We start from the raw sequence: 24423 nt of genomic DNA, 5'->3' as shown, positions 1-24423 counted from the left end.
GTATGATGGATTCCACACTCAACCCTGGTATAAGAAACCAGTGTATTTTTGCTAGGGAGAAGCTTCACTAACCAAAAGAATACATTCACACCCCACTTGTAACAAAAGCCAGTTACTACACATTGATTTATAAAACAGTCACAGAATTTATTGAGATAAATACAAATAGAAAGTTACATAGATTCTCTATTCTGACAAATGAATGACACTTCCAGAGCGTCCTCATTTAATTGGGTTCTAAACAACACTGTGTACAGTCACAACTGCCACTAGGGCAGCATCCTCACAGATGCCAAGTGTACATCATACATAAGATACCAGTGAATTCGAATTCTAAGCAACATGACTAACATGCTTTGGATTACAAGTGCTTGATAATTCCCTATAGCATTCAAGCAATATTGCACCCACTAACGTTATTCTCATGTTCCTTAGCTAGAAATGCTTTGAAGTGATATTCTTACTGCTTTTGTGAGAGTGGATCAGCTACCTAACTTTGCTCCATCTGGCTTTTAAAATACATATTTTTGCATAATTTAAACAACCCAGAGAATTGTATGTTAACACACAGCTTTACTCATCATTGCATACATTTGTCTATTACAAGACGTAAAGTGCGGTCTTCAATCATGCTGAAATCACTTCTAGTATAAAATTAAAACAAAAAGGCAAACCTTGTAAAGGGTAAACCTGTTTTAACAGACCTGCACATTGCCTAGAAAAAAAACCAAACGACATACCCCAAAACTATGGTGCCCTCCATTAGTGCATGCAACTGTAGAGTTTAAACAAGTTTTTAAATGCTCTACTGAAATCTTATCATTTGAAATGGACATGATTTCTGGAGCTAGAGAGGTACCAAGTGTTGTTAAAAACAAACAACTTTGTTTAGCCTTTTAGTGAACTTCTATAGCTGGTGGCTTATTGTTTACAAATATTCTAATTAAAAATCCTTAATGAACACTAACCAAACACACTAAATCATACAAAAGCTTGTGTTTTCCAGTGGATTATTGCAAGAAAAGGTAATTATTAAAAGATTATCTAACAAACAGAAACCTGGGTTGGGTTAATGTTCAAAGTATCTAGTATATATACATTTCAAACATACTTACATATACACACACACTTAAAAAATTTGATCAGTGCTGAGAAATTTAATGAACTGATAATAGAAAAACAGAAGTAAAACCTTGTCAGAAAGGCCTTAGAAAATTTGAACTGTTAGAAAATACTAGTATAATGCCAGCATTAGAAAAAGATATTAGAACTAGAAAAAATTAACTTGAGGGGTCTTTTTGTTAAGAAATTGCAATCATAAAAAGTCTGTAGTGAAGAACCATTTTAAATTATAAAAAATTGTAAAAAATTAAATGTAGAATGTTGCAGAATTTACAGAGTTTGTACTGTTTACTGTAAGAGCAGTGATAACAGTGGTACATTTCTGCCTTTAGCTTCCAAAAGCATTTTGTGAACTCACAAGGAAACAATTTAATACAAATACTGTACATTATAATACAAGACTAGTTAGACAAACATTCAATTTTTCAGCACAACTGAACCCTCAGAAAGTACAGAGCCCAGCTGAGGAACCTACTTGCTCTATCACAGACAAGCCAGATTTAAAACAAAAGAAGAAGAAGAAAAGTTATTTCTGCAAAAATCTTCACCCACTTGAACTACTCACTAGTAATAACAGTGAAATAAGGGGAAAGAAATATTTCCACAGGCCTATTTATGATAAATTGTGTTCACTGAGAAAGTAACTATCATTACATAAAAACATTTCTTTAGTAATCATTAGTTTTTGAACAGGACGAAGGACCAATCCAAAATATGAAGGGAGTAACAAAGCCTTTTTTTTTTTTTTCAAGCCCCATTCTAACTATAGGTTTGGGACATGACAGAAAACAGGATCCACCAAAATGTATTAGTTTTGTAATTTTGCAAACTAGTCAGACTCTCTCAGATTTCATTAGCAGAATTTTGCTCTACCTGTATACTCACTCCATCCTTATTCTGAAACAGTCGTCTAAATACACAGAAGGCATGTCCCATGTAAGCTTATAGATCTCAATAGCCTCCATTTGTTGTGTGCCCCAACCCTGACCACACAATCAATAGAAGTTATAAACTGCATTAACGCCTTCCTTCTGAACACTTACTACTTGAAGTTTCTCTAGAATTCAGATATCCTTTGTGTCTTACAAACAAATTAACAGACTGATGGGGAGCTGAATGTTGGACTAGTTAAAAGGTGCTTTTCAAATGAAGTAGGAATGAAAGAGACCTGTAAAAAAGCTTAAGTCTGTAAAACTGTAATGCCCTTCTAAAGAAATAGCACACGCTGAAGGAACTGAATCCTTTAGTTGAAGGGAACTTCACCAGAGCAGAAAGAGTAATATTCAGTTTGGAAAATTAATGTTCTATCTACAACTAACCAGCACCAGCAGTAATGGTAACAGACAGTGTTAACACCTGTAGGAGTATAGTTTAGAAATAAAATAATAGAAAAGTCACGATATACAAAGAATGTCAAACTCTGTGCTTTGAAAATTATCACATTAAGTAAAAACGAATCATGCCTTAGCTCTAGCAGAATAACTACTTCATAAAATGAAATGATTGAACTTTTTTCCCTACTGATACAGAATTAAATTCTTCATCCTTTTTTGTTGAAATTTAAGAGCTATTCACATACATACACTTCTTTCAGATAAAATAAAACACAATATTTGAAATGATACAAAAGCTACAATAACAAATGAAGAAAATATCTGTATGTAAGTTTGCTATAATCAAAAAAAAGATTTAAGAAACATTAGAAGCTTATAGCAGACTACTACAGGAACTGTTTTGTTAAAAAAGAAATTTCAATTACACTGAAACACTGAGTACGTGTAAGAATTTACATACAATACTGAACTGCAGGTAAGATCAGAGTTACCACCCACATTTAGGAAAAGAAATAAATTGCTCATGCATATCAGACAAATGTAGAAACATCTGTAGATGAAAGGTGGTCATGAAATAAAGAGTATGGCATTTCTTAATAGGCCCTTTCTAGCTGTTTTGTCACTTTGTGCTAAAAACTTAATTTTCTTATTTGTTCGCCTTATTCATACTAACCATGAATGTTGTGCAAATAACCATTTTGGCGTCCGGGGCTATTGCAGAAGAACACACTAGTTTTGTTTTTCAATGGGAGTATTGTCCATGTTGTTTTGTTTTAGTTTTATGGTAGCAAAGAAGGACACATCTTGATCTCTGTCAGATTGCAGAGCTAGAATGGTCTCCTCTGCAGCTTCTAGGTGAGGATTGCCAACACTTTTAAAATAAGCTAGAATAAGGTGAGAAAAAGACAATTTTAATCAAAGCCAAAAGAAGAAATTACACTTTTTTTTTAAAAAAAAAAACTATAGGGCATGCACAGCGCCTAAATATAGAGGATGCCAAAAACATCTGGGATAGCTCATCCAATTTACGAACTTCTTAGAGAAGCTACAGCAAGCTAAGGAAACTGTCAGAGAAAGAAATATGCTGAGTTTTACTCATCTTATAAGGTACTTAAGTATTTATAAACATAAATTATTTTTGATAAGCCCTAAATGGAAACATGCCAACAAGGAAAAGCAAGCTCAGGAAGCTGCCTTTGTACAGTGTTTCACAAAACACTCTCCATACTTTAACTCAGAAAAGACAGAGTTTTGTTTTCTAAGGAATTATAATACAGGAAATTGTAGCGGCGCACAAAATTACATTATTTCCTACTACAATTGTTAGCTTTAGACAAAAAAACAAAGCCAAAATTTGCAGAAAGAGGAGTGACATTTCATTTGAAGGACCACAAAGATGACTTAAATAAAATAAAGTTTTGAAACGAAACAATACAATCTAAGGTGATACTTAAAATTTCCCAATAAAAATTTATTTGCCATAAGCACTACAGATACCAAATATAAACATAGGCAGCAACATGCAGTAACTGCATTACTTCCTGCTATAAACAGGTACGTAGCTGCCCTCTAGTGGATGAAGCATTATTACGTTGGACATATTATCCATGTCAGTTTCAGGCCCTTCAGGGATGATGATGGTAAACAGTTATCCTAAGACAGAACACCCACTATATTATGCATTTCTAAATCTAGGTCCCTCAATCTGAATTTAAATACAGTATCCCAGATTACAACATACAACTGTGTTTTCAGTATAAGCAGAACCAAACAGGCTTTTACTAGTCAAGTGAGCCAATTTATAGAGAGCTGCACTGGCAGATGAAGGACAGCATTTGTAAGACATTAGTTCTTAATGACCACACCTTTCTCCAATAAGGTCTGCCTTAGAGCCTTGGCGAGCAGAACCCTTACGTTTGGCACAGGATCTGAAGCAAGACTTAAAAGACTGGGGAGTAAGTGTTCAACAAATTGGTCAACAGGCATACATTCTTCTTCCACCACAGCCTACAGGAGGATAAAGACAGAACATGAGAAAGCAAGATTTATGTTAAAATTACAGTATTTGCCATTCCTTTCTATCTTGTCCTTAATTTTGTCTGACCATTTAGAAAAGACAGAGTTTAACTTTGAATAAACACCTTATATTGCAGTACAACCTTTGAAAAACATTCTAAAAATGCATCTTGCCATTCTGAAGATGAACCAACAAGGGCAGATAACTTAATTTCAGCTATATTTTAGGAAAAACTGCTCTCTTGCCTGTCATCACTCCTTTGCCTTTCAGTATTAAACTCACCTCCCCTTCTCCATCCTTATTAGAGCAAACCTTTGTAGGGGGCTGAAGTGTGATGGGTGGAAGGCATGAAAATAAAGCAAACAAAGTAGTTCCTGGCATCTGGCAGCCATTGGTAGCTCAAAGGGATCTTGTAAACCCTTATCCCAGCATGTCAACATAGGTATTACAAAATGTTTATCACGTTTTATAAGTTTATATATTTACTTCCTAACTTAGCTACTAGGATGCCAGAAAGGAACAAGGATCAGCTGTAACAGCAGGTGGTGTAGCACAAGATGGACCACGGCTTCAAACCTGGATAGCCATTTGCTACTGCTGACACCAGCCCTGCCCACAGAATCACTAAAAAAAAATTCTCAAGTCCAAATTTTGGTTTTGCCTACATTACTGAAAATTCTCAAACTGGCTCCAAATTAAACGTATGTAGACCCACAGAGAAAGAACGCTCCAACCTGACAAATGAAGGCAAAAGCTTGTCTTCCAACCCACTTGGAACAGTGACGAAACCGCACTACAAGTTCATTAATGAAATTTAGTCCCAGTGCACTTGCATTATTTGCATAGAACTTCTGTAGTATTGCTACAACCTGTGAAGCAAAGGAAGAAAGGAGATTTAAATTTTAGCCTTTAGGAAAAGGCATCATTGTATTTGAACCCTACGAAGACACAACAAACATATAAAGTATAACCAGCTCTGCCTGAAGAATTTAATGAATTATTACATTTATTTTGGAGAAAAGCCTTCTGTAGAGAAAGCATAAGAAGGTGTTCAAGTTAAACAAAAACCACTAAAATAAAACAACCGTTAAAATAATGCCTTTATCCACAGTTCCACAAACAAGGAATCTTTCTACTCATTCATCTACGGGATGATGGCATTATCGTGGAGTCCATAGATTAAATAAACTTTGAGGAAAGGTCAGATTTTTTTTTTTGGTGTTTTTTGGATGTCTGTTTCTAAAAGTAGAATTCAGGGAAAGTTCTTCTGAGTAGTCTTATTTCCTGGTTTCTATCCAGTTAAAAACATTTGTCACTGACATACAGCCAAATGAGGAAGGCTTTAAGATATGCAGAAGTCAGACAACTCAATGTATTTTATACAGTTTACTTTTTAAACACGTATATCAAAACTGAGCAAGTTCAAAAGGTCAGTAACTTCTGCCTACAGACAGTAGCTCCCGAGGCTATAAAAATAAGCAATTTCAGATATCCCTCTTAAGAATAATATTCCTCCTGTCCTTCCAGTAAGCAAACTAAATCCCCTACCAGTTTGAAGGAGATCCACCGAACTTCTGAAACTTTATCGGAGCAGAGAGTCAGTGCAATATGTCTTAAGTAGTCATAGACATCATTGGGGTTGTAGAGTTCCAGTATCAGGATCAGCTGCCTGAAACAAAGAAGTGATTAACTCAACCAAGTGCAACACTAACCAACTGTTTAAAGTCAATAAGGATCGCTTGGAGCCTTGAAAAGGCCATGGTTATTACAAAGCACCTGGAGAGGTTAGGTCTTCTCTTCACAAAGGTGGGCACGCATATTAAAAGAGATACAAGAGATGCAAGAAACTTTTATCCAAGCTAGATCAACAAAGCATCAAATTTGTTGCATCAAAATAACAAAAAAATACAAACAGAAGTACGAGACATTTCTCTGTAACTTCAGACCAGTATGGTGTACTTTCCCTCAAAGTAAAAATCACAGATTTACTTTGGTGTACAAGTCTACATTTTAAAAATTATTTAAATCTACAAAACCGTACTGGACTCATTTCAGTCACACCAACAAACCACACAAAGTTACAGAACTCTCCACTAGATGTCAGAGGACTGCTGTACAACAGCGCTTCACCAGAGTAAGATTTAATTTGTTGAGCCAAACTACAAAGGAAGAGTAAACCCTCAACAGCCCAAACAAAGCGACGAGATAAATACGAAGGTCAGATTTTAGCTGCAAACTATATCTACAAACATTCCTTAGGTGCTTTAAATATCAACGGGGCTTGTAGAAAAAGAACTGTGAGATGTCACTATCTCCATTATATACCCAGCCATATGAAAACGCCAAACAAATATTTTTTAAGAACAGACTTTTCTATCCTGCAGATAAGTAATAGAAAAATAACTCTCTCTATATATATTTCCCTAATTTTACATGTAGTCCAGAACTGAGTAAAATCTGAACTCTCACTGAATAGTATCTATCAGACTGTCATATTTCAAAAGCTACATGCAAACCAGATCTCCATTTTGGTATGTGACAGACATTTGAGTTTCTATCATGGTTGATCACAACACAGTTTGCATTTAAAAAAAATACCAGTAGCTAAGTTCCCTAATTAAGTTCCTTAATAAAGAATGGTTGTGATCTTTTAGCTCAGAATTAGGGTGCACTACCTTCTGAACAAAACTATTTCTGAGTCAGTGATATACATGAAAATCAGACATTAAGAAAATTACGTACTCTGCCAGCTCATAACGAAACCTCCAGTTCCTGCTGTTATCAGTCACCACAAATTCTTGAAGTTGATAAAGATACTCTCGCCTTTTGTCTGCATGAAGTAACTAAAGGAAAAACATTACTAGCATAAAGCTGATCAAACTCAAAACTCTGAAGATACTATCTTCAGAAATTAAATTACACTTTCCTACCTTTAGGAAGTCATAGAGATGTTTAAGGACACCAATGCGCACTTCATCTAGATCTTTCAAGAATCCATTGAAAATTGGCACCAGATCAGCAGCTGTTAGCTGATCCCCCAAAATAACTGCTAGTTCATGGATAGAGAAAGCTAGCGTCCGGCGTACCTTCCACTGCAAACAGTTTAAGAAGGGATACAGATTAGGTACCGTAAGTGGAAAAACTCACAGCTTTTAAACGCCACCCATGTGAGGGATTGAGAGAGCAGAAGAAATGGAGCAAGCTACACAGAAGCAGAAAATGTTGATTACATTTATGAAGTCTGATTTAAATCTTGAATTTTAAATTCTTACTCTATATTTAAATCCCTTACAAAGAAGAATATGATGTTATAACTTCAGTGAAGTAAACTGAACAAAAGCTAAAAAATCTCTAAATTCTGGTATATCATTAGAAAGCTTAAGATTTTTTTATCGTTGGTTTGGGGGTTTTGTTGGTGGTGGTTTGCGCCCCTTCCCCCCTCTTTTTTTCTTTTTTACCTGTACATCTGAGGCCAGCGTCTCATATGTATCTTTCAGGCAGTGCCAGTTCTGCCTGCCCAGCGTTAAGGCCACTCCAGGAAGACTATATGCACAGTGTTTGGCTATTTCAGTATCAACAGTCTGGGCTCGAGCAGGGTCAGTCATTGACAAGTACTGGTCTAGTAAAGGTTGAGGTATGATATCCTACAGAGAGCACATCAGCAACACACATTGCCATTAATTTAGGTTCAGTAAGAAAATACACCTGTTGTGCTGCAGTTTTCTCTTCCTACCAACCAGCTGGGAGCAAAATAAAAACAGTGGCAAGACACCCGTTTTGTGGGTTTGCTTTACAAACTGCAAATGAGTAGTTATTAGTCCTCCCATTAGGATAGAGCTGTCAGCAATGAACAGTAAATAATACTTCATGAACAGACTACATTAAATCAAACTGAAAATTTATTCTTTGCTATAGACAAACAATAAATCCAATGACAAAGCGGTATCATCAGCTAACGTCTGCTGCATGAATTGCCTCTAAAGCACCAAAAAGACAACAGGTAGGCTTGTTTACCAGAAACATAATTTTTCTAGTTTTCTGATTTAAACTAGTTCTCTTTAAATGCCCAGAGCATTTCTTCATCTTCTGTAACTGATCAACTGCAAAGCCTATTGCTGTATTAAGGATGAGATGAAGTGTATCTATTACTCCACTAAAGCAGTTAGATGCTATTTTAATCACCTGTAACTTTGACTTGTCATCTTCAAACGGTGGATTATTTTCTTGCTCTTTCTTTAAAAATACACTGGTTCCTCTGTGTTGTTCCCCTGAATCCTGTAAAAGGACATACTAGGTAGTGAAATGAGTTAGACTTAGCAGTGTTTACAATTATTTCAAAACATCACAGTAAGAACAATGCAATTCAAATACAAAATAGCCTGTTAGAGACAAAGTCTTGTACAGGCAAAGCCTTATTCAGTGTGCTTATACAAGTGCAAAAAAGACAACAGCTGTACACTGAAGACAAACACTATTAGGATCACAGACAGACTTGCTTCTAGAACAGAATTTAATGCAATACACTTACTCAGATTTTGTGTGGTGACTTTTATTATACTCTTAGATAAATTCATGCCAAGAATAAAAACTAACTATTAAACAAGGCAGCTGAGCAGTTACTCCAAGTCAATATCATGATAAAAGCATCACTTATTTTGGAAAATACCACTGGAAGCTCCAAGCCTATCAAATCATGAAGCACAAACCTCTCCCCAAATAAATATCAACAGAAACCTTTGAAAAAACTCAAAAGGTTTAAAAGACCAAAATCACAGAAAGTCTGAAAGATCACATTTATATATATATATATATATTATTTGTACAGGTCTTATGTGCAATTTTTCTTTGTAGTCAAAGTTTTTTCTTAATCATTCACAATTAGCTTCAGCAACATTAAATACTGCACAAATGATTCTTTTTACTCCTATCTGTACATTACTGTCAAGAAATAGTAACCAGGAACTGTGTAGGTATCACCACCTGATTCAGCCTCCTGCTTGAAGATAAAAGACTAATTTTAGATCGATTGCAGGAAGAGGTGAGACTGTACTTGATACGTTTCCTCTGAAAACTACTACAAGGCTACTGAAAAAAATAACTCTTAAGCAGTCTGTGTGCAAGCAGAAATAATAGCCCTCAGTAATTTTATTATTTTTTTTTTTCTAAATAAGTAGCATATGATAGTTACAATGTAGTAATGGCTTCAGATCAGAAGCAGGTCAGTTATGTCAGGGACTACATGAACACACACATTACTTCAGCTGGTAAGAACTCATTTCAGTCATGGAGCACAATGCACACTTACTGTGCTTTTCAGTATACTGGGGGCAGACTCATCGCTGATATCATCCTGGGATGCAGGGGATGAAAGGATGTCTTCCTCCAGCTGGTTGCAGGTAGCATCTGAAACAGCTGTTTCACCTGAAATGTTCTTGTTCTGAAGTTTGCCACTGCTCTCTTCCATTTTTTTGGTCTCACACTCCCCAACAGAATCAAACTGAGCAGCTCTTAGAGCAGCAGACAACACTTGGACCTGAACTGTATAAAGCAAGAGACTATTTAGTATCCTTTCTGCACTTAAAAGCATTAAACTTACAGTTACTTAATCTGAAAGGATAAAAAGAAATGAAATCTAAGCTTCACAGAAACATATTAGTAAACATTTGCTGTTAGAAAGGCCTATTACTCTTCCATGAAACCTTCACATAAATTAAGAGCAATGACATGGATACATTAACATTTTCAGCAGAAGCATTCTATCAATTTCTCCCACAAACATATTTCTGATAATCCCTCACGAGGTATCACAGTACACTGGCTCACATCTCATTCTTTATATTGTCAAACATATTAATGCAAATTCTTTATTAATATTCTTGAATTGCTTCAGCTACCTGGAAAAGGCAATAATGCGCATTTCAAACATTTCTCAAAAAAAAAAAAAAAACCACCACAATCTAGCTAGAGGAGGGAGTTAGTAAAACCACCTCTGAACTTCTGCAGAAGTGGATAGAACACTAGAGGTTGGGTTTACCACTACATCACCAATGAACTTCGGAGAAACTTTGCTGCTAACAACATGAAGTTACTAAGAGGTCAGAATGCAAACTGTAAAAACTTAAAGGTAGTTATATCTCCAAAGGCCTACAGGAAGTACAGTCTCAAGACTATAGAGACATTAGAGCATAATTTAAAGGTGAAGAATACCAGAATACTTTGGAAATGAGGGGATAGGAGAATTTATAAATATGCCTGTTATCGGTTCTTTTGTTGTTTTAAAACTGTTCTGGCTGTCAGAGCAGAAGGGAAACAAAAATTAATAACCGCACCTCCTTATTCTGAGAATTGAAGCATGACTGTTCAACTAAAGTCAGAATGAAAAGGGGATGTACAGACATGTTCTTGCTTTCTCCCATGTCTCTCCAAACCATTCATTTTCCCACTGCATAGCTGTCAAGCTAACATCTTGCCATTTGCTTTAGTTGAACATAATACACTTTTGCTCTTTTCTTCTTGCCTTTACTCTCTCCCTTTTCTTTCCAAAACTAATTTGCACTTTTTTCCTTTTTTCATTCATTCACTTCAATTTCTGCTTTCTTTCACGACTTTAATTTTTAATTTTTCACCTCTAGGTCTTCCCTTTTCATTCTACTCATTTCCATTCTCAGACATGAAAAATTGTCCTGGTGCCTTTCTAGCTTGCCATCTAGATATGCCATACTGCCACTCTGACACTGCTCACAGCATAGCAAGGAAGCCAAATAATACTCCAGTTTCATGCAGAAAAAAGGAATGAATAAACAGGCAGATGAAAACTGATAATTTACTAGAATACTCGAGACTTAGTGGAATGAGAAACAGTTGACTATGTATGACAGGCTTGTCAGGTGAGTCCTAACACCTTATGAGTAGCAAACCATTTAAAATACAGACAAGGTTTTTTATAAAAGCCAGGAGAAAACTTTCTGGGAGAGAATGTTATTTTATTGTTACAGAGTCTCACCTTGAACATCTGGATCATCTATGTGCTCCTGTAAGCTTTCTAGAACTTTTTTTATTTCACTACTAGCAACACAGTTATTACATGGCACAGAGCAGCTGTCTTTGTGCTTCTCAGTCTTGAACTGAAGCAACTCCAGGTCCTGACTTATATCAGGCAGAGGACGGCGCCAGTATAGAAAAGTATTAAACACATCCTCAGCAGACTGTAGCCTTGAGTTTGTTCCTGGAAAACTGCTGTCCTTAGAGACTTCAACCACACCAGCAACAACTTTGTCATCCTGAGACAACCTAGACAGATCTTCTCCAGGACTTGTACAACAATCTGAACTTGCTTCCCATGTGTCTTTATTCAGGTTCTCAACTGAGAGCGGCGTATTCACTTCAGCTGAAGTCTGCTCAGTCGATGACTCTGACTTGATTTCCATTGGTTGTTCCGAACTGATAACAGATACACATAATTACCCATATAAAGTATCTCTAACAATACTTTTTCAGTAAAATACTTCATAAAAGGTAGCATCAACTACAGAAGCTTACTTTCTACACAGAAAGACAATGTTAGCACTACACTTTACTTCTACAGTTTTCCCTTTATCTTCCTGTCAAGCCATCAAAGTCAATTTCACTTCAATAACATGGCTATGCTCAAACAGACATACATGCACGACCTCACCTTTCATACCTTTTCTGGAACTATTTTCTTAAGATTTGTAGCCCTAAGCAGCAACTACAGGAATTACCTTCTTGCTTCTCCCTTCCACTACACCACATCTTTCCTATGATTTTACCTGGATGATGTAGCATTTGTACTAGAGGCAATTAAAGTTATATTGTTGCTTGGTTGACAGGAATTGGAATTTACATCTTGTGTTGGTGGTCGGATACTCAGTGTCCCATCTTCTCGAATGTAAAGACCAGCACTTGAAGGGTTTGCAAAAGTAGAAATAAAGGGGCCAAGAGACTGAAAAGCTGCCTGACGAACCTGGGATAGTAAAAAGACAACATTCAGGATTCATGCAACTCCCACAAAATTAATGCTGAAAAATAAAGTTTGGTCCCAAGTTGTTTGTTACTGTAATACCTTCATTTAATGCCAAGTTTTACCAATTATGAATAACTGACACCTACACAAAGGGTATCAGCATATTAACAAACATGGATTTTTTTTTTTTAAGTACAAATTTGAAGGACATCATTACATACTTCAGCTAGTATCTTTAACACAAGCAACGTACTCTCAGAAGAACAATACACTTACAAAAAACATTGATAGGAATTCTAAGTAACAGAAGAGAAGAAAAACAAGGTATCATCTCTTTAGGTAAGATTAGCTTTTACTAGATAAGAATCTAATCGCAGCAAAACACACCTTGCCCATTATCGTGTCTGCCTGGGAAGACATCAATTATAGAGTGAGTTGCTTACCCATCTACAAGTGTCACTAATAAGACTGATGAAGAGTGGGGATAGTTTGCTTCTGCGGACTTCTGGGGATGTAGTGTAGGACACTGCCATAAAGCATTCAGCACAAGCTTTTCTCATTCCCCAAACGCTATCAGAACAAAGTTCAAAGAACTTGGGAATCTGCCAAAAATAAACAAAACCAAGACTAATTAAAAACTAAGCAAAGGCTGTAGCAACTTACTATCAAGGTATTTGTTTGGAAACTGGAGACAATGAGAACTCAGAATAAAATGAGTGAAGAAGAGAATAAAATAGGGACAGATTAAAAAAAAGTATTAACTGAAGAAACTGGAAAAATATATCTCCCCTTCAATGGGATTTCATGTATAGCTATATACACTAGGAAAAAATAGTATTATTAATGGCTTATTTTTTCTGAAATTGTAATTTGATCATCTAGTTCAGGGAAAAGAGAAAGTCAGTAATTCTGAAGTATGTAATTGATGGTTCATATGCATTCTCCATTTCTATTCAATCCCAGTTTTGCCATATAAGCACATTCAAAGCCTTAGATAAAGCCATTTCAAAAAACTACATAAACAGATTATTTCACAGAGAAAACAACAGAAGAATTATTATTAAATCTTTTGAACTGATAAATACATGTCTTGTAAATGGATTTTGATTTTTTACCTACCAGAAGTCTTTCTGTGGCTTCTTGCCCAACTGCATTACAAATGTCACCAAAATTAGCTGCACAAATCTAAGAAATAGAAAAAGTCATGAATAACATTCTGGCTAACACACTTTCGAGTGCATTAGGTTTATCATCAACTTCACCATGCATTATTTAACCCCTGTAATAAATGCACATTTGACTATTCAAATTTCAGCCATGTAACTACATCCTGTAACCTTAACGCATCCTGAACAAATACTCATTAGAGCAGGCTTCCATAAACCATATGCCTTTGAAATCAATACTAGAAAAGGCTTCTGCATTGTGAAGAGAGTCATCTGCTTCAGTAATAACTAAAAAGGACAAATAAGCCTACTTGGAAGTCTTAATGACTTTGAACAGCAGCTGTCAAAACAAAACAGATTAAAATATGATATGAGGGTCAGGACTTAGGTGTACAGACAGAATTATCTTTGCTAGAGCTGAAGCTGGCTTAAGCACTTTGCTGAAGCAAAGTTTAATCAACGTCTCAAGTTAGTCCCATTTACAGTGCATTATATTCAAATTCTGTAATTAATGCAGAAGAGACATTCCCATGTTGCAAAAAACAACACAGCTGAAATCTGAAATGAATTAACATGTGCCTGTGTTAAAGTACATTTTATTTAATATAAAACAATTATAATGCTAGAACACAGGTCAAATTCCAACACCACCAGCTTATGTTAAGGACCAAGCTGAAGCTCAGCACAACCCTTAAGTCTACTTAACTATTTTAAGATTTCTTATGCTACAAGTTTCCCTTTGTACTTGACCATGACTTAAAAGGAATCTTACACTTCTGAGATTTCTCCTTTGAACAACAGGTTTTAAAAAAGGAAAAACGTCTAATACCTATTTTTGAATTTCTGGTTTTGAAATAAGATAACAGAGCAGGTAATTTGTTTGCATCATAGAACCAAATATTGTGGCTTAAAAATAGGTTGTGAAATACTATTAAATGGTGCAAAACCTGCTATTTCCCAAGGACTGTTATCTAGTTCTTTAATGAAATACAGAATCTATAAGCCATGCCAATAAATTAAAACTATTCTTCCAGACCCTTTCAACTTCATCAGTGAAAGCCATGATTAAATTCCTCAAGAAGGCATTTGAATAGCTATGTACATACAAATTCCTTTGAAGTGTTTCAGGGTTGAAAACACACCAACCTTTCGGACTTGAAACAATTTCCCATCACTGCAAAGTTCACAAAAACGAGGAAGCAGCATGTGCTCAACTGTTGTTCTGCTCAACATAGAAGCCATTTTACAGATTATCTAAAATCAGGAAGGGGATATGAGGAAGGACAAGAAAATTATACAACTTATAAGCGTGGTCCAAACCTCCTCTTAGAAATTACTTCTGAGAGCAAGAAAGCAACTACCATCAAATAGATTTCAGTACTCTAGATTATATTTTTGTACACCTGTTTATGCAAAGCACAACTGTAGTTTTTATTTAAAATCATTCCATGCTGTATTTAAAACCATTCTGTACTGCCATTCCTGAACATAATATTTCTTTACATTATTTATCTGGATTAAAAAGGCAGAGAATTGGCTTTTATTAATAAATACATTTTCAATACGACTTACAGTGTGGTATACATACAGTAGTATTTTTGTACAAGGAAGACAAGGTCCCATACTCAGAACTTTTAAGAATTAACACCTTAATTCCATAATTAAAGTTAGTTAGTAACACATACTGAAACTGAAATACTGGAATAGAAAGTTTAGGTTCCATGATTAACGTAAAGTTCTCAAGCAATACAAATGCAAGTACAATTTTTATTTCCTCTTTCTTATGCTTATTTAAGTCTTGCACAAAGTTGTTATAAATATATTCTAAAAGAGCTTTCTAATAGCACTGCTAAAAAATAGAGAACAAAAGCAATAAAAAGCCTAAAAAGTAAAGATACGAGCTTTCTTTCAAATTGAGTTTTTCAAATTCACTTACATTCACAGCTTCCACCTTGTACTCATCATCACTGTCAGGAGCAGAGAGGTCCAACAGAATTGGACACACCTTGTTTTCAATGTCACTCTGAGCAACAAGATCTTGTTCCAGCAGTATGAGCAGTGCTTCTTGACCTGCCTTTCTGACCTAGTAATAAGAACGAACAGAACAAAAGTCTATGACTGTAAAAACATCATTTAGTGACACGAGAAATACACAAAGCATGTCTTCGTTGAACACAGAGGTACAAGTTAAAAAATAGAAAAAACCCTCAGCTTTAACAATAAAAGGAATTAGTAATAAACAGTAAATTTTACTTTAACTGTTAGATGCCCTTTAATCAAATCCTGAGGAGAAGCTGAAATATGAAGTAGAAGTCAGGACCTGTAAGTTACAACTCCAATAACAGACTGTGTCAGTATGTCATTAGGAAAATCCTAAAAGTTTCCCATTATCCACTAGGGTAAAAATATGTATATTCAGACATCCCTAGCAAAGTGTGCTCAAATCAATACATACAAATAATACATAATACAATAAATATGTAATAACTAGGTATCAATTAAAGGGAAATTTGTTCTCTGTTCCTCATATCTCTAGTTCAAACCACAGCAAGTTTTCCAACTATTCAACTCCCATAGTCTGTTTTGCCTACCTGATTGTTAACATCTGTGAGATACCTCACTACTATGGGCATAAGGTATTCAAAAAATGCTGTTGGGAATTTTGGTCGACTTTCTTGCAGAAAAATGGCAATTGGAGGTATTTGTTCCATCAGCTCTGTACGTACAGTTGGTTCTACCAAGGAAACGGAAGTAAAAGCTACATTAGTAAACTGATTTTTTTTTTAAAAGTACATTAAGAAAAAGCTAGGATTTTGTTTTGCTTTAAAGCTTTCACAATAGAAAAAGATGAAAAGACTCGAAACATAAGGAAATATCACCACTAAGATTGCCAGTTCATAAAGTAAACACAAATAAAATACCCTTACATGTATCACCACAGTCCAGAGTTAGAAGAATTAAAATAAATGCATTCAAACCTGCATCTTCAGAGAGTCTGACTACTATTTCCATTACAGTCAGGAAGTCTTCCTCATTGTTACTGAAATCTCGAAAGACATCCAAAAGACCTCTGGCAATAATTTGCCTGTGGAAGGAAAACAGATTAACTGCCTTGATATCTTGTCAACAACATAAAAGTGGGATGCAGGAGGAACTTAATAAATGGAAATGGACACAAAAAAAACACACATCAAGCTCTTCTCTAAATATTCAGTCATACTAGCTATACAATTTTGCCACACCCCCAAAAAAACGAAGACTGAGTCCGGAGATATTAGACGAACAAGAAAGAAAACTTATTAATGGAAATTTTACATAACGGCTATTCAAACAAATTTTGCATTTAGCAAAATAATGAAAGTAGCAGCAATGCCCCCAGACCCACCATGCTGTAAAACTCGTATCGCCATCAGGTGTGATTGTTGTAACCTTACCTGTTAAATACGTTATCACTGAAGGCATATTTTTCTAGACGAGCCAGTGGAGTCAAATTATCCTGTCCTGGAATGTCCAAGAATGCTGTTATCCTCATGCTATCACAGTCTGGTCCATAATCTTCAAATCCAACTTGAAAGGCAAGAAGAGTAACAAAAGAAAAGAAAAATCACCCAAGAGTCAGCAAGAGATGCTGGAATATAAAATATACCAATACCTCTACCTATTTTTAGAGCTATTCTTCAAAGCAAAACTATTTATATATCACTGAAAACTGCCTACCAGAAAAAATCTTTAGTTATACCCAATGAACTCAAGGGCAACACCTGCATATAGACCAGCAAATTCAAGCCTTGAAATGTAACTGAAATGTAACCTGTTTCAGCTGTCACAATATCCTTGGCTTTTAATACATTTTACTTTGCAATGTGAATGAACTAACCACACTATAAAATTAAAGAGAGCTCAGCTGACAGAATTGCATGCCACAAACTGACAGACAAATTCAAAAGGAAGATCAGTCCCATTAAAAGAAACTGAAATTTTCAGTGATAGAAAATGCAAAAGCATATTGCTTTAAAACAGCAAACTTGTGTCTGTTTCAAAGTTACCAAGGCACATTTTTCTCACTCCAAGTACAGGGTCCCAAACATTCAAACCACACAGGTGCTTTGGAGAAAAAAACAACTTTATCTGTGGACATACTGGGTGCCTACTACTGCAGATGTTCTTAACTACTGAGTTTCCCAAATAAAACCACTGTTTTCTAAACCTTTTTTTTATTTGTAAAATTTTAACGAAGTATTACCAACCCCATACCACCAAAATCTTACAGGCACTGAATCCAGTAACACGCACTTGATTATAGATTGCAGGTAAAAAAAATAAGGCTGTGAGGGGGATAGGAAATATAACTTTGCTGTCAAATTATTTCCTGTGCTCATTTCTTAAAGCAAAGGCATTGAAGAAACCTGTCTGCAACTCAATCTTCCAGACAAATTCTCTCATTTCTGCAACAGATACAGGAACACACACAGTAACTAAAACTACAGGAAAAATTTGCACTGGAGTAGCTGACACTTCTCCTCTGGGCGTACAACTTTCCCAACAAAGCACACTTTGAATAATGTGCGCTTTGCTCACACAAATCACACAACACCCGTGATCTTCCGTAAGTACAAATGGTGCCACACAGCTTCTCATATGTGAGAAATAGTCTCTCTCAGGCCAGCAAATGTGCTAAGAGTGACAGCCACTGCAGAAAACAAGCCAGGTTCTGACTTGGCCGGACACAATATTAGGTATTTGAATTGGTAAAGAAAGCACAAAACTGGCAGTAATTTGCAAGCACAATGACAAGCCAAATGGGCTGTAAGAACTCTGCCTGTAGGAATGAAGCCCAGGCACTCCAAGCCACGGCTCTACAGGCAGAACCCTCTTGTCCTCAGGGAGGGGAAGTTACACGGTGCTTCCATATTAGAAACCAGCAGAGCTTTGGCTAAACAAATGAGCAAACCAAATCTTGTTTCATTTATAGCATCTGTTTCCTCTGTTTGTAAAATGGGAAGAACAGAAATACCCTTTCCCTTTGACGCACTCAGAAGATCAGCAAATGTGCGTGTGAAGAGCTGCGCATCCCCATCTTCAGTGTCCTGGGTAAATAACTTTACAGTCCTGCTCAATGTGCCAGCCCAATCACTACAAAGGTTTTGCACATCTTAAAGACAAGTCTTCATTATTTCATAATACACTCTGAAATTGCCAGTGGGTTAAATGGTGTCTGTATGTAATTACACGGTCTCTGATACAACGGTTTCTTCAGGATTGAAGTGGCAGTACCTTAATCAGAATAATTAAGTTTCAACTCTATCCTCTTACTCTATCTACAGTTTTATATCATCAACACTTCTCTGAAGAACTCCTTAATCTGAGACCTGCATGATGAACTATGTTAATATCCATTATAAATTCATTTTTATATAAAAATACTCTATTACCAAGAGGTACCAAGCCTCAGCTTTTTTCCCTACAAAAGAATCTGATTTCATATGTCTGTAATTGATCTCCCACTATTTAATACTTTGTTTTTGCTTTCTATCCTTAAATAGACTGAATGTCTAGAAGACACTGTTTTCCAAACTCGCAGAAGTTACCTGTTACCTTAACAAAGAAATATTTATCAGCACACGTATTATTCTGCTGTCCTCAATACAAAAGAAAGCAAAAGCTACTGGGACAAATTACAGACCTGAGATGAAGACAACTGAAACATGGTTTCCTAGTATCAGACACAAACTGAAGCCGAAACATCCTCCACAGAAACACAGTGCTTAAAAAAGAAACTACATCTGAACATACTCGAGACAAAAGGTTATACCTGGGGGTCTCAGGAGGAAAAAAAAAAAAAAGAGACACTACATTTATGAAAACACAGTTTCCAGGGAACCTACTTGAATTAAAAGACAGTAATTCTGCGCTCTTGCAGACAGTGAGCTCCAATCAATAAATTCAACAGGATTCAAACAGAAGAAAACTGGCAGATTATACTTTGTGTTGTTGTTGAAGATGTTTACATAGACATGTGACTCCACAGCTACGTGATTAGCAACATATGCTAGTTACTCGTCGTTTTCTTAAAAAAAACTGTGGATTCTTATGACACCCTTATTTCCATTTCTAAAGGCTGCTTTTTAATATACTTTTCAAGTTGTCAGGTTCGAAACATTTATTTGCACAAGTGTAGGTAACTTACATTACACTGCCCTAGTAAGGATCAGCTATCCACCTGTCCCAGGGCTAACTCTCCCACCAAGCGCAGCACCTGAAGAGGCAGCACCCAGTGCTTCCTGCTCCAGAAGTAACCCACTGTAGCACCAAAAGCTCACAGGAAGCCAGACTGTAAGATTGTGGATTTCTTTTTGGAGGTTGCAACACTCTCTCCACCTCCAAAACCGAACTCTGACCATCCTTATGCCTGTGCAGTTACAATATATATTTTTGAAATGCACATAGATTGGACACTCTTATGCTAGCTCATTTTTGAGGCTAGTCAGCTCTTGTACAAAGATTAAGGCTTTAAAAAAAAAAAATCAATATACTTGCCATTAACCACACTATTGCCCACTCGTTAAAAATGAACTCATTTCACTTTACTATTAGTCCCTTCAAATATTTCAGCAGAATTCCTACCAGGTCAAAAAACAATGAAGTAAATCTCAATTATAAATCTGGCTACAACACTACACCAAGGACTAATTTTCTAAACATGATAAACATTCTTTACTTCACTACCTGAGTAGTTTTATTATTCATTTACATTAGCTAAGCACGCATTAGTGCTTCTAGGACTTGAGGGAACACAGAGCAAACTACTTATGCTGAGGATGAAGAGAGTTAAATACCTGAAATTTTTTCCACACAGACTCAGTACACATAAGTTAGGAACAATCATGGAAGAATCCGTTTTGCCTTCTCTCAAGAATTTTTCTTCCATAAAACAAGAAGCTATAGGTACTTACAAGTTTTAAAATACACTAGAAAATATATTACAGAAATATGTTGAACTTGTACTTCTAATGTATCTAAATACTCCTTCAGAGGTGAACCATGCATTCAGTATTTTCCCTCCAATGGTATCAAACAAGCTTGCAATTTGTCCGTCTATAAACAAGAACTTTTGGTGAGCCCTGAAGTGGCCAGGCAGTTGGACTTGAAGATCTCTGCAGGTCCATTCTGACTGAACTCTATTCTAGTCTATTCTACCTATTTGAAGACTGCTGAGTTTGAATTTGCCATGCCTTAGTTTGACCTAGACTCAAAAGCTGGTTACAGCCTACAAGAACCACCTACAGCATTACCGAATTTATGCAACACAACATCACCAGGTACCATCACTGTATCGCTAACCACTTTTTCCAATACAAAACATTAAATACTGGTTCACTATGCATTAACTTAATGAGCTCAACTAGATCATTTTTTTTCTTCCACTGTTTTTAGAAGGAAAACCAATTTTAAAATACATGTTCTTAATTCTATTAGGGAGATATTTGAGCTAATTATTTTTCTCACCTTACAAAAACAAAATGTCAAACTGTAGTTGATTAATTTAGGTAGATTTTATGATAGCTTTGCCCCCTATTCAATGGAATCCCCCCAGCTGTCTGTTTCAGTGGAATTGAACCTCACTGTGGATAACACTATTTCATCAACTTAAGAAAGTAAAAATCCAGTTCCAGTTACTTATTTGACTGTGTTCTTCCTGAAATGCACCATGAACTCTTTGCGAGAGACTAGTCATTGGATTAGCACAATATCTCAAACTAGATAGGATTTCCTGAACTCTACTGTATTAGAAATTGAAGACCTCTTCGACTGCCCCAATTCTAACCACATTGCCAAATTCATGAACTTAATCGAAGGTTATTTTTAAAGCATAAACAAGGTTTGCATAATGCTTTCAAATATATTTCCCTTTATTTACACGCTTATCCTAAAAATGATCATTCCTTTTACACAAATGTTAAGTGACCCATGTAAAATGCTTATTAATGACTACTTATGGCAAAACTTTACCTGAACCTTTTTAGTTGTTTTTTTTTTTTAAATTAACTTCATGACTCAAACCAGCATTTTGCATACAAGCACCAGACTTATTCATCAACTTAGCATACAAATTCTTTACCAACAGTCTCAAAGGAACAGCCAAAGACTGAAAAATAACAGAGAACGAACACTTAACTCCTACTGATGTCCACCCCCAGTTCAAGGCCAAGATCCATAAAACATTATGGGAAATTTGCATTTATTTCTGCTGTTTGTGCTTTACACTGAGCAAACGGAATTCAACACTATCTTTGTTTTATTACATGGATGAAAAAAAAGGAACTGGGAGCAATTCAGAAAAACACAATCAATTCAAAGAGCTAACCATTCGTTAGCACTATGAAGGGGATTTTTGTGTGTGTGTTTTTTTTTTTTTTTTTTTAAATTAGGGCAGAGAGAATTAAGAATTTTCAAGTCTTAAGGTACTGCAACAACTGTTGCAGCTCTCCTGTGATTAGAAGAGCTCAGGTGAGATTGATGTGCTGAGCTCTGCAAAACAGCCTTCAAATCAGCCTAAGTACATTGAAATGCATCTCCTAATTTTCTTGTCACTTAAATCCTGTTCAACACATGCATGCTTTTTGTCATTTAAGGTCTTGACACAGACATCTTTCATTTACTTACTGCAGCAAGCAATAACCTTCAGTACCCATTTTTAAGCGACTTCCTCCAGTGTTATCATGATTTCAAATCCCTACATGTTAAAAACATACATTTCAAGCATTATCCTCTAAGGTTTGCACGTTTTGATTTATTTACTTTTTAGATTTCTAGCTTTCCAAATAGATAGCATTAAGGTAGGAAAATGCTTTTTAATTAAGGCTTTAAAATCATTAAGATACACACAGTTACAATTTAATTCTAAGGAAAACATCAAAGATGTTCTGCAATACGCAAAAGGACACAAACACAAAATGAACCAAAAGGTCTTACAAAAGCTCTCACCACTTAACCATTAATTTCATCTCAAAAAAAAATCTTACTGAAGTAAAAAAAATAAAACTGTAATTTGTTTTTCTGCTACCTACTAGTGAAATGCTGAAACCTGACATACTGAGAGCAAAAACAGTTAACAGGCAACTAACAAAATTCTACAGGGTGATCCCCTGCCTGCAGAGGCAGTGTCCCTGCACATCCTTCCAAAGGAAGGCTTTAGCTTCCATTACACTCTCATGTTTCTCCTGCTGTTCCTCAAGATCATTTTCTTCCTAATTTTGAATGTTCACAGTCGACAGGGAAGCAAAAGCCTTCTGTTGTGCATTTTCAAGTACTATTACACAATAACAGAATGGATGAGGTTGGAAGGGACCTCTGAAGATCATCTGGTCCAAGTCCCTGCTGAAGAGGATCACCTGGAGCACGCTGTGCAGGATGACATCCAGGTGGGGATATATCTCCAGAGAAGGACATTCCACAACATCTCTGACCAACCTGTTACAGTGCTCTGTCACCCTCACAGTAAAATGCCCTCTCAAACATTTCTGTGGTAAACAAATCGAGTCTCTCACAAAAAACAAATTCAAGCATCAGTTTTCATTGTTTAACGGAAATGTCAATCCAGCATCCCAAGCGCCAACGAAACCGCCTCCCACACCTACCTGGTTCCCAAAGCAACACCACTTCAATGATTAGTGGCTACAGATTTATCTCCTTAAGCAACAGCTCCTTCAAGTTGTCTGAGCCGCATTCAGCTCTAATCCCCTAACAAAACTCTGCACTGTACCAGCTGAATCGGCGCTGCCTTGCCTAGCACGGAGAACAGGGCACTTAACTTAAAACCACCAGCTTATGTCAGCCAACTGGAGCACAAAAGTTTTTATTTCCGTTTATTCCCAGCTTCTGAAGGGCACACACACAACAACGCCTGCACCTCAGCGGTGAGTGCCCAGCAGAACCCCCAGTGCCTGGAACCACCCCCGAAGCCCCCTCAAGCTTCACCCGTTCGCAGCCACAAAACCCCCCCGTCCCCTGAGGCCGCAGCACCGGGCTAATCCTCTCAGGGGCGGCCGGACAGAGCCCATTTCTCTCTCCCTGAGGTTCCCTGCCCAAGGCACTGCTCGCACAGACCCCGGGCACCCAGCTGCCCCCACAGCCAGCGGCCTCTCGCCCCGGGCCCTCCTTCCCCGCGGGACAGCGGCTGCCCCCGGCGGGCACCGAGCGGTTCCCGGCCCCCAGAGCCGCCCGGGCGGGCACGGCTGCGAGTGTCAGGGCTGAGAGACCGAAAAGCCGAGGAGGACGAGGGAAGGGCCCTGTCAGCCCCCGCGCTGCCCCAGAGCCACGGAGGAGCCTTCAGCTCGCCCTGCGAGGCTCCGCACAGCCCCAGCTCTTACTGTCGCGAATTAAAAACGCGGAGAGCGAAAAGCGAGCGATGGCCAGACCCTGGGGTGGGAGCGGGGCCCAAGCAGCGAGCGGAAAAATAAAAAAACAAAACGACAGTTACTCACAATCATCTAAGTCATCCTGCAAATCCACAAAATACAAAGGGATCCCTACAAACAGAAAACAAAAAGAGAGACACCGGGGGGGGGGTTGGCTTCGGAGGGGCAGCGGCGAGGGCGGCCGGGCCGGGCCGCGGCGCTGCCCCGGGTGAGGCGCCCCCCGCCCGCCGGCCCCACTTACCGGCCATCTTGGAATGGACATGGGCGAGGAGGAGGCGGAGGAGGAGGGCGCAGGGAGGAGCCGCCTGTGCTTCCTGCCCCCGCACGGCCGAGAACACGACCGGCTGAACAAACGGCAGCTCCCGCAGGGGGGAGAATCGCC

At 37.3% G+C, this 24423-nt stretch overlaps 1 protein-coding gene across 2 annotated transcripts; it reads right to left on the bottom strand.

Moving 5' to 3' along the window:
* Positions 1-126: 126 nt before the first annotated feature.
* LOC308178926 (serine/threonine-protein phosphatase 4 regulatory subunit 1-like) lies at positions 127-24417 on the bottom strand. 2 transcript variants are annotated; one of them, XM_080558186.1, is made up of 20 exons: positions 24283-24415; positions 24108-24152; positions 17058-17190; positions 16602-16708; positions 16215-16357; positions 15560-15706; positions 14770-14877; positions 13577-13642; positions 12901-13059; positions 12264-12457; positions 11477-11913; positions 9779-10011; positions 8656-8748; positions 7932-8117; positions 7404-7565; positions 7216-7316; positions 6022-6142; positions 5208-5342; positions 4322-4463; positions 127-3340 (listed from the first exon to the last, which is right to left on the bottom strand). In XM_080558186.1, exons 1-20 carry the CDS (start codon positions 24287-24289, stop codon positions 3186-3188), a joined length of 2874 nt encoding a protein of 957 aa, XP_080414312.1. In that variant the 5' UTR covers positions 24290-24415; the 3' UTR covers positions 127-3185. The 2 variants fall into 2 exon arrangements, with proteins under 2 accessions (XP_080414312.1, XP_080414313.1); XM_080558187.1 differs by lacking the exon at positions 24108-24152 and having other exon boundaries at positions 24283-24417.
* Positions 24418-24423: the final 6 nt, after the last annotated feature.

Source organism: Anser brachyrhynchus (assembly GCF_964034855.1).
Source record: "Anser brachyrhynchus genome assembly, chromosome: 16".
NCBI lineage: Eukaryota > Metazoa > Chordata > Aves > Anseriformes > Anatidae > Anser > Anser brachyrhynchus.
The sequence above is the reverse complement of the archived record's forward strand: the minus strand, read 5'-3'. Positions and strand labels throughout refer to the sequence as shown.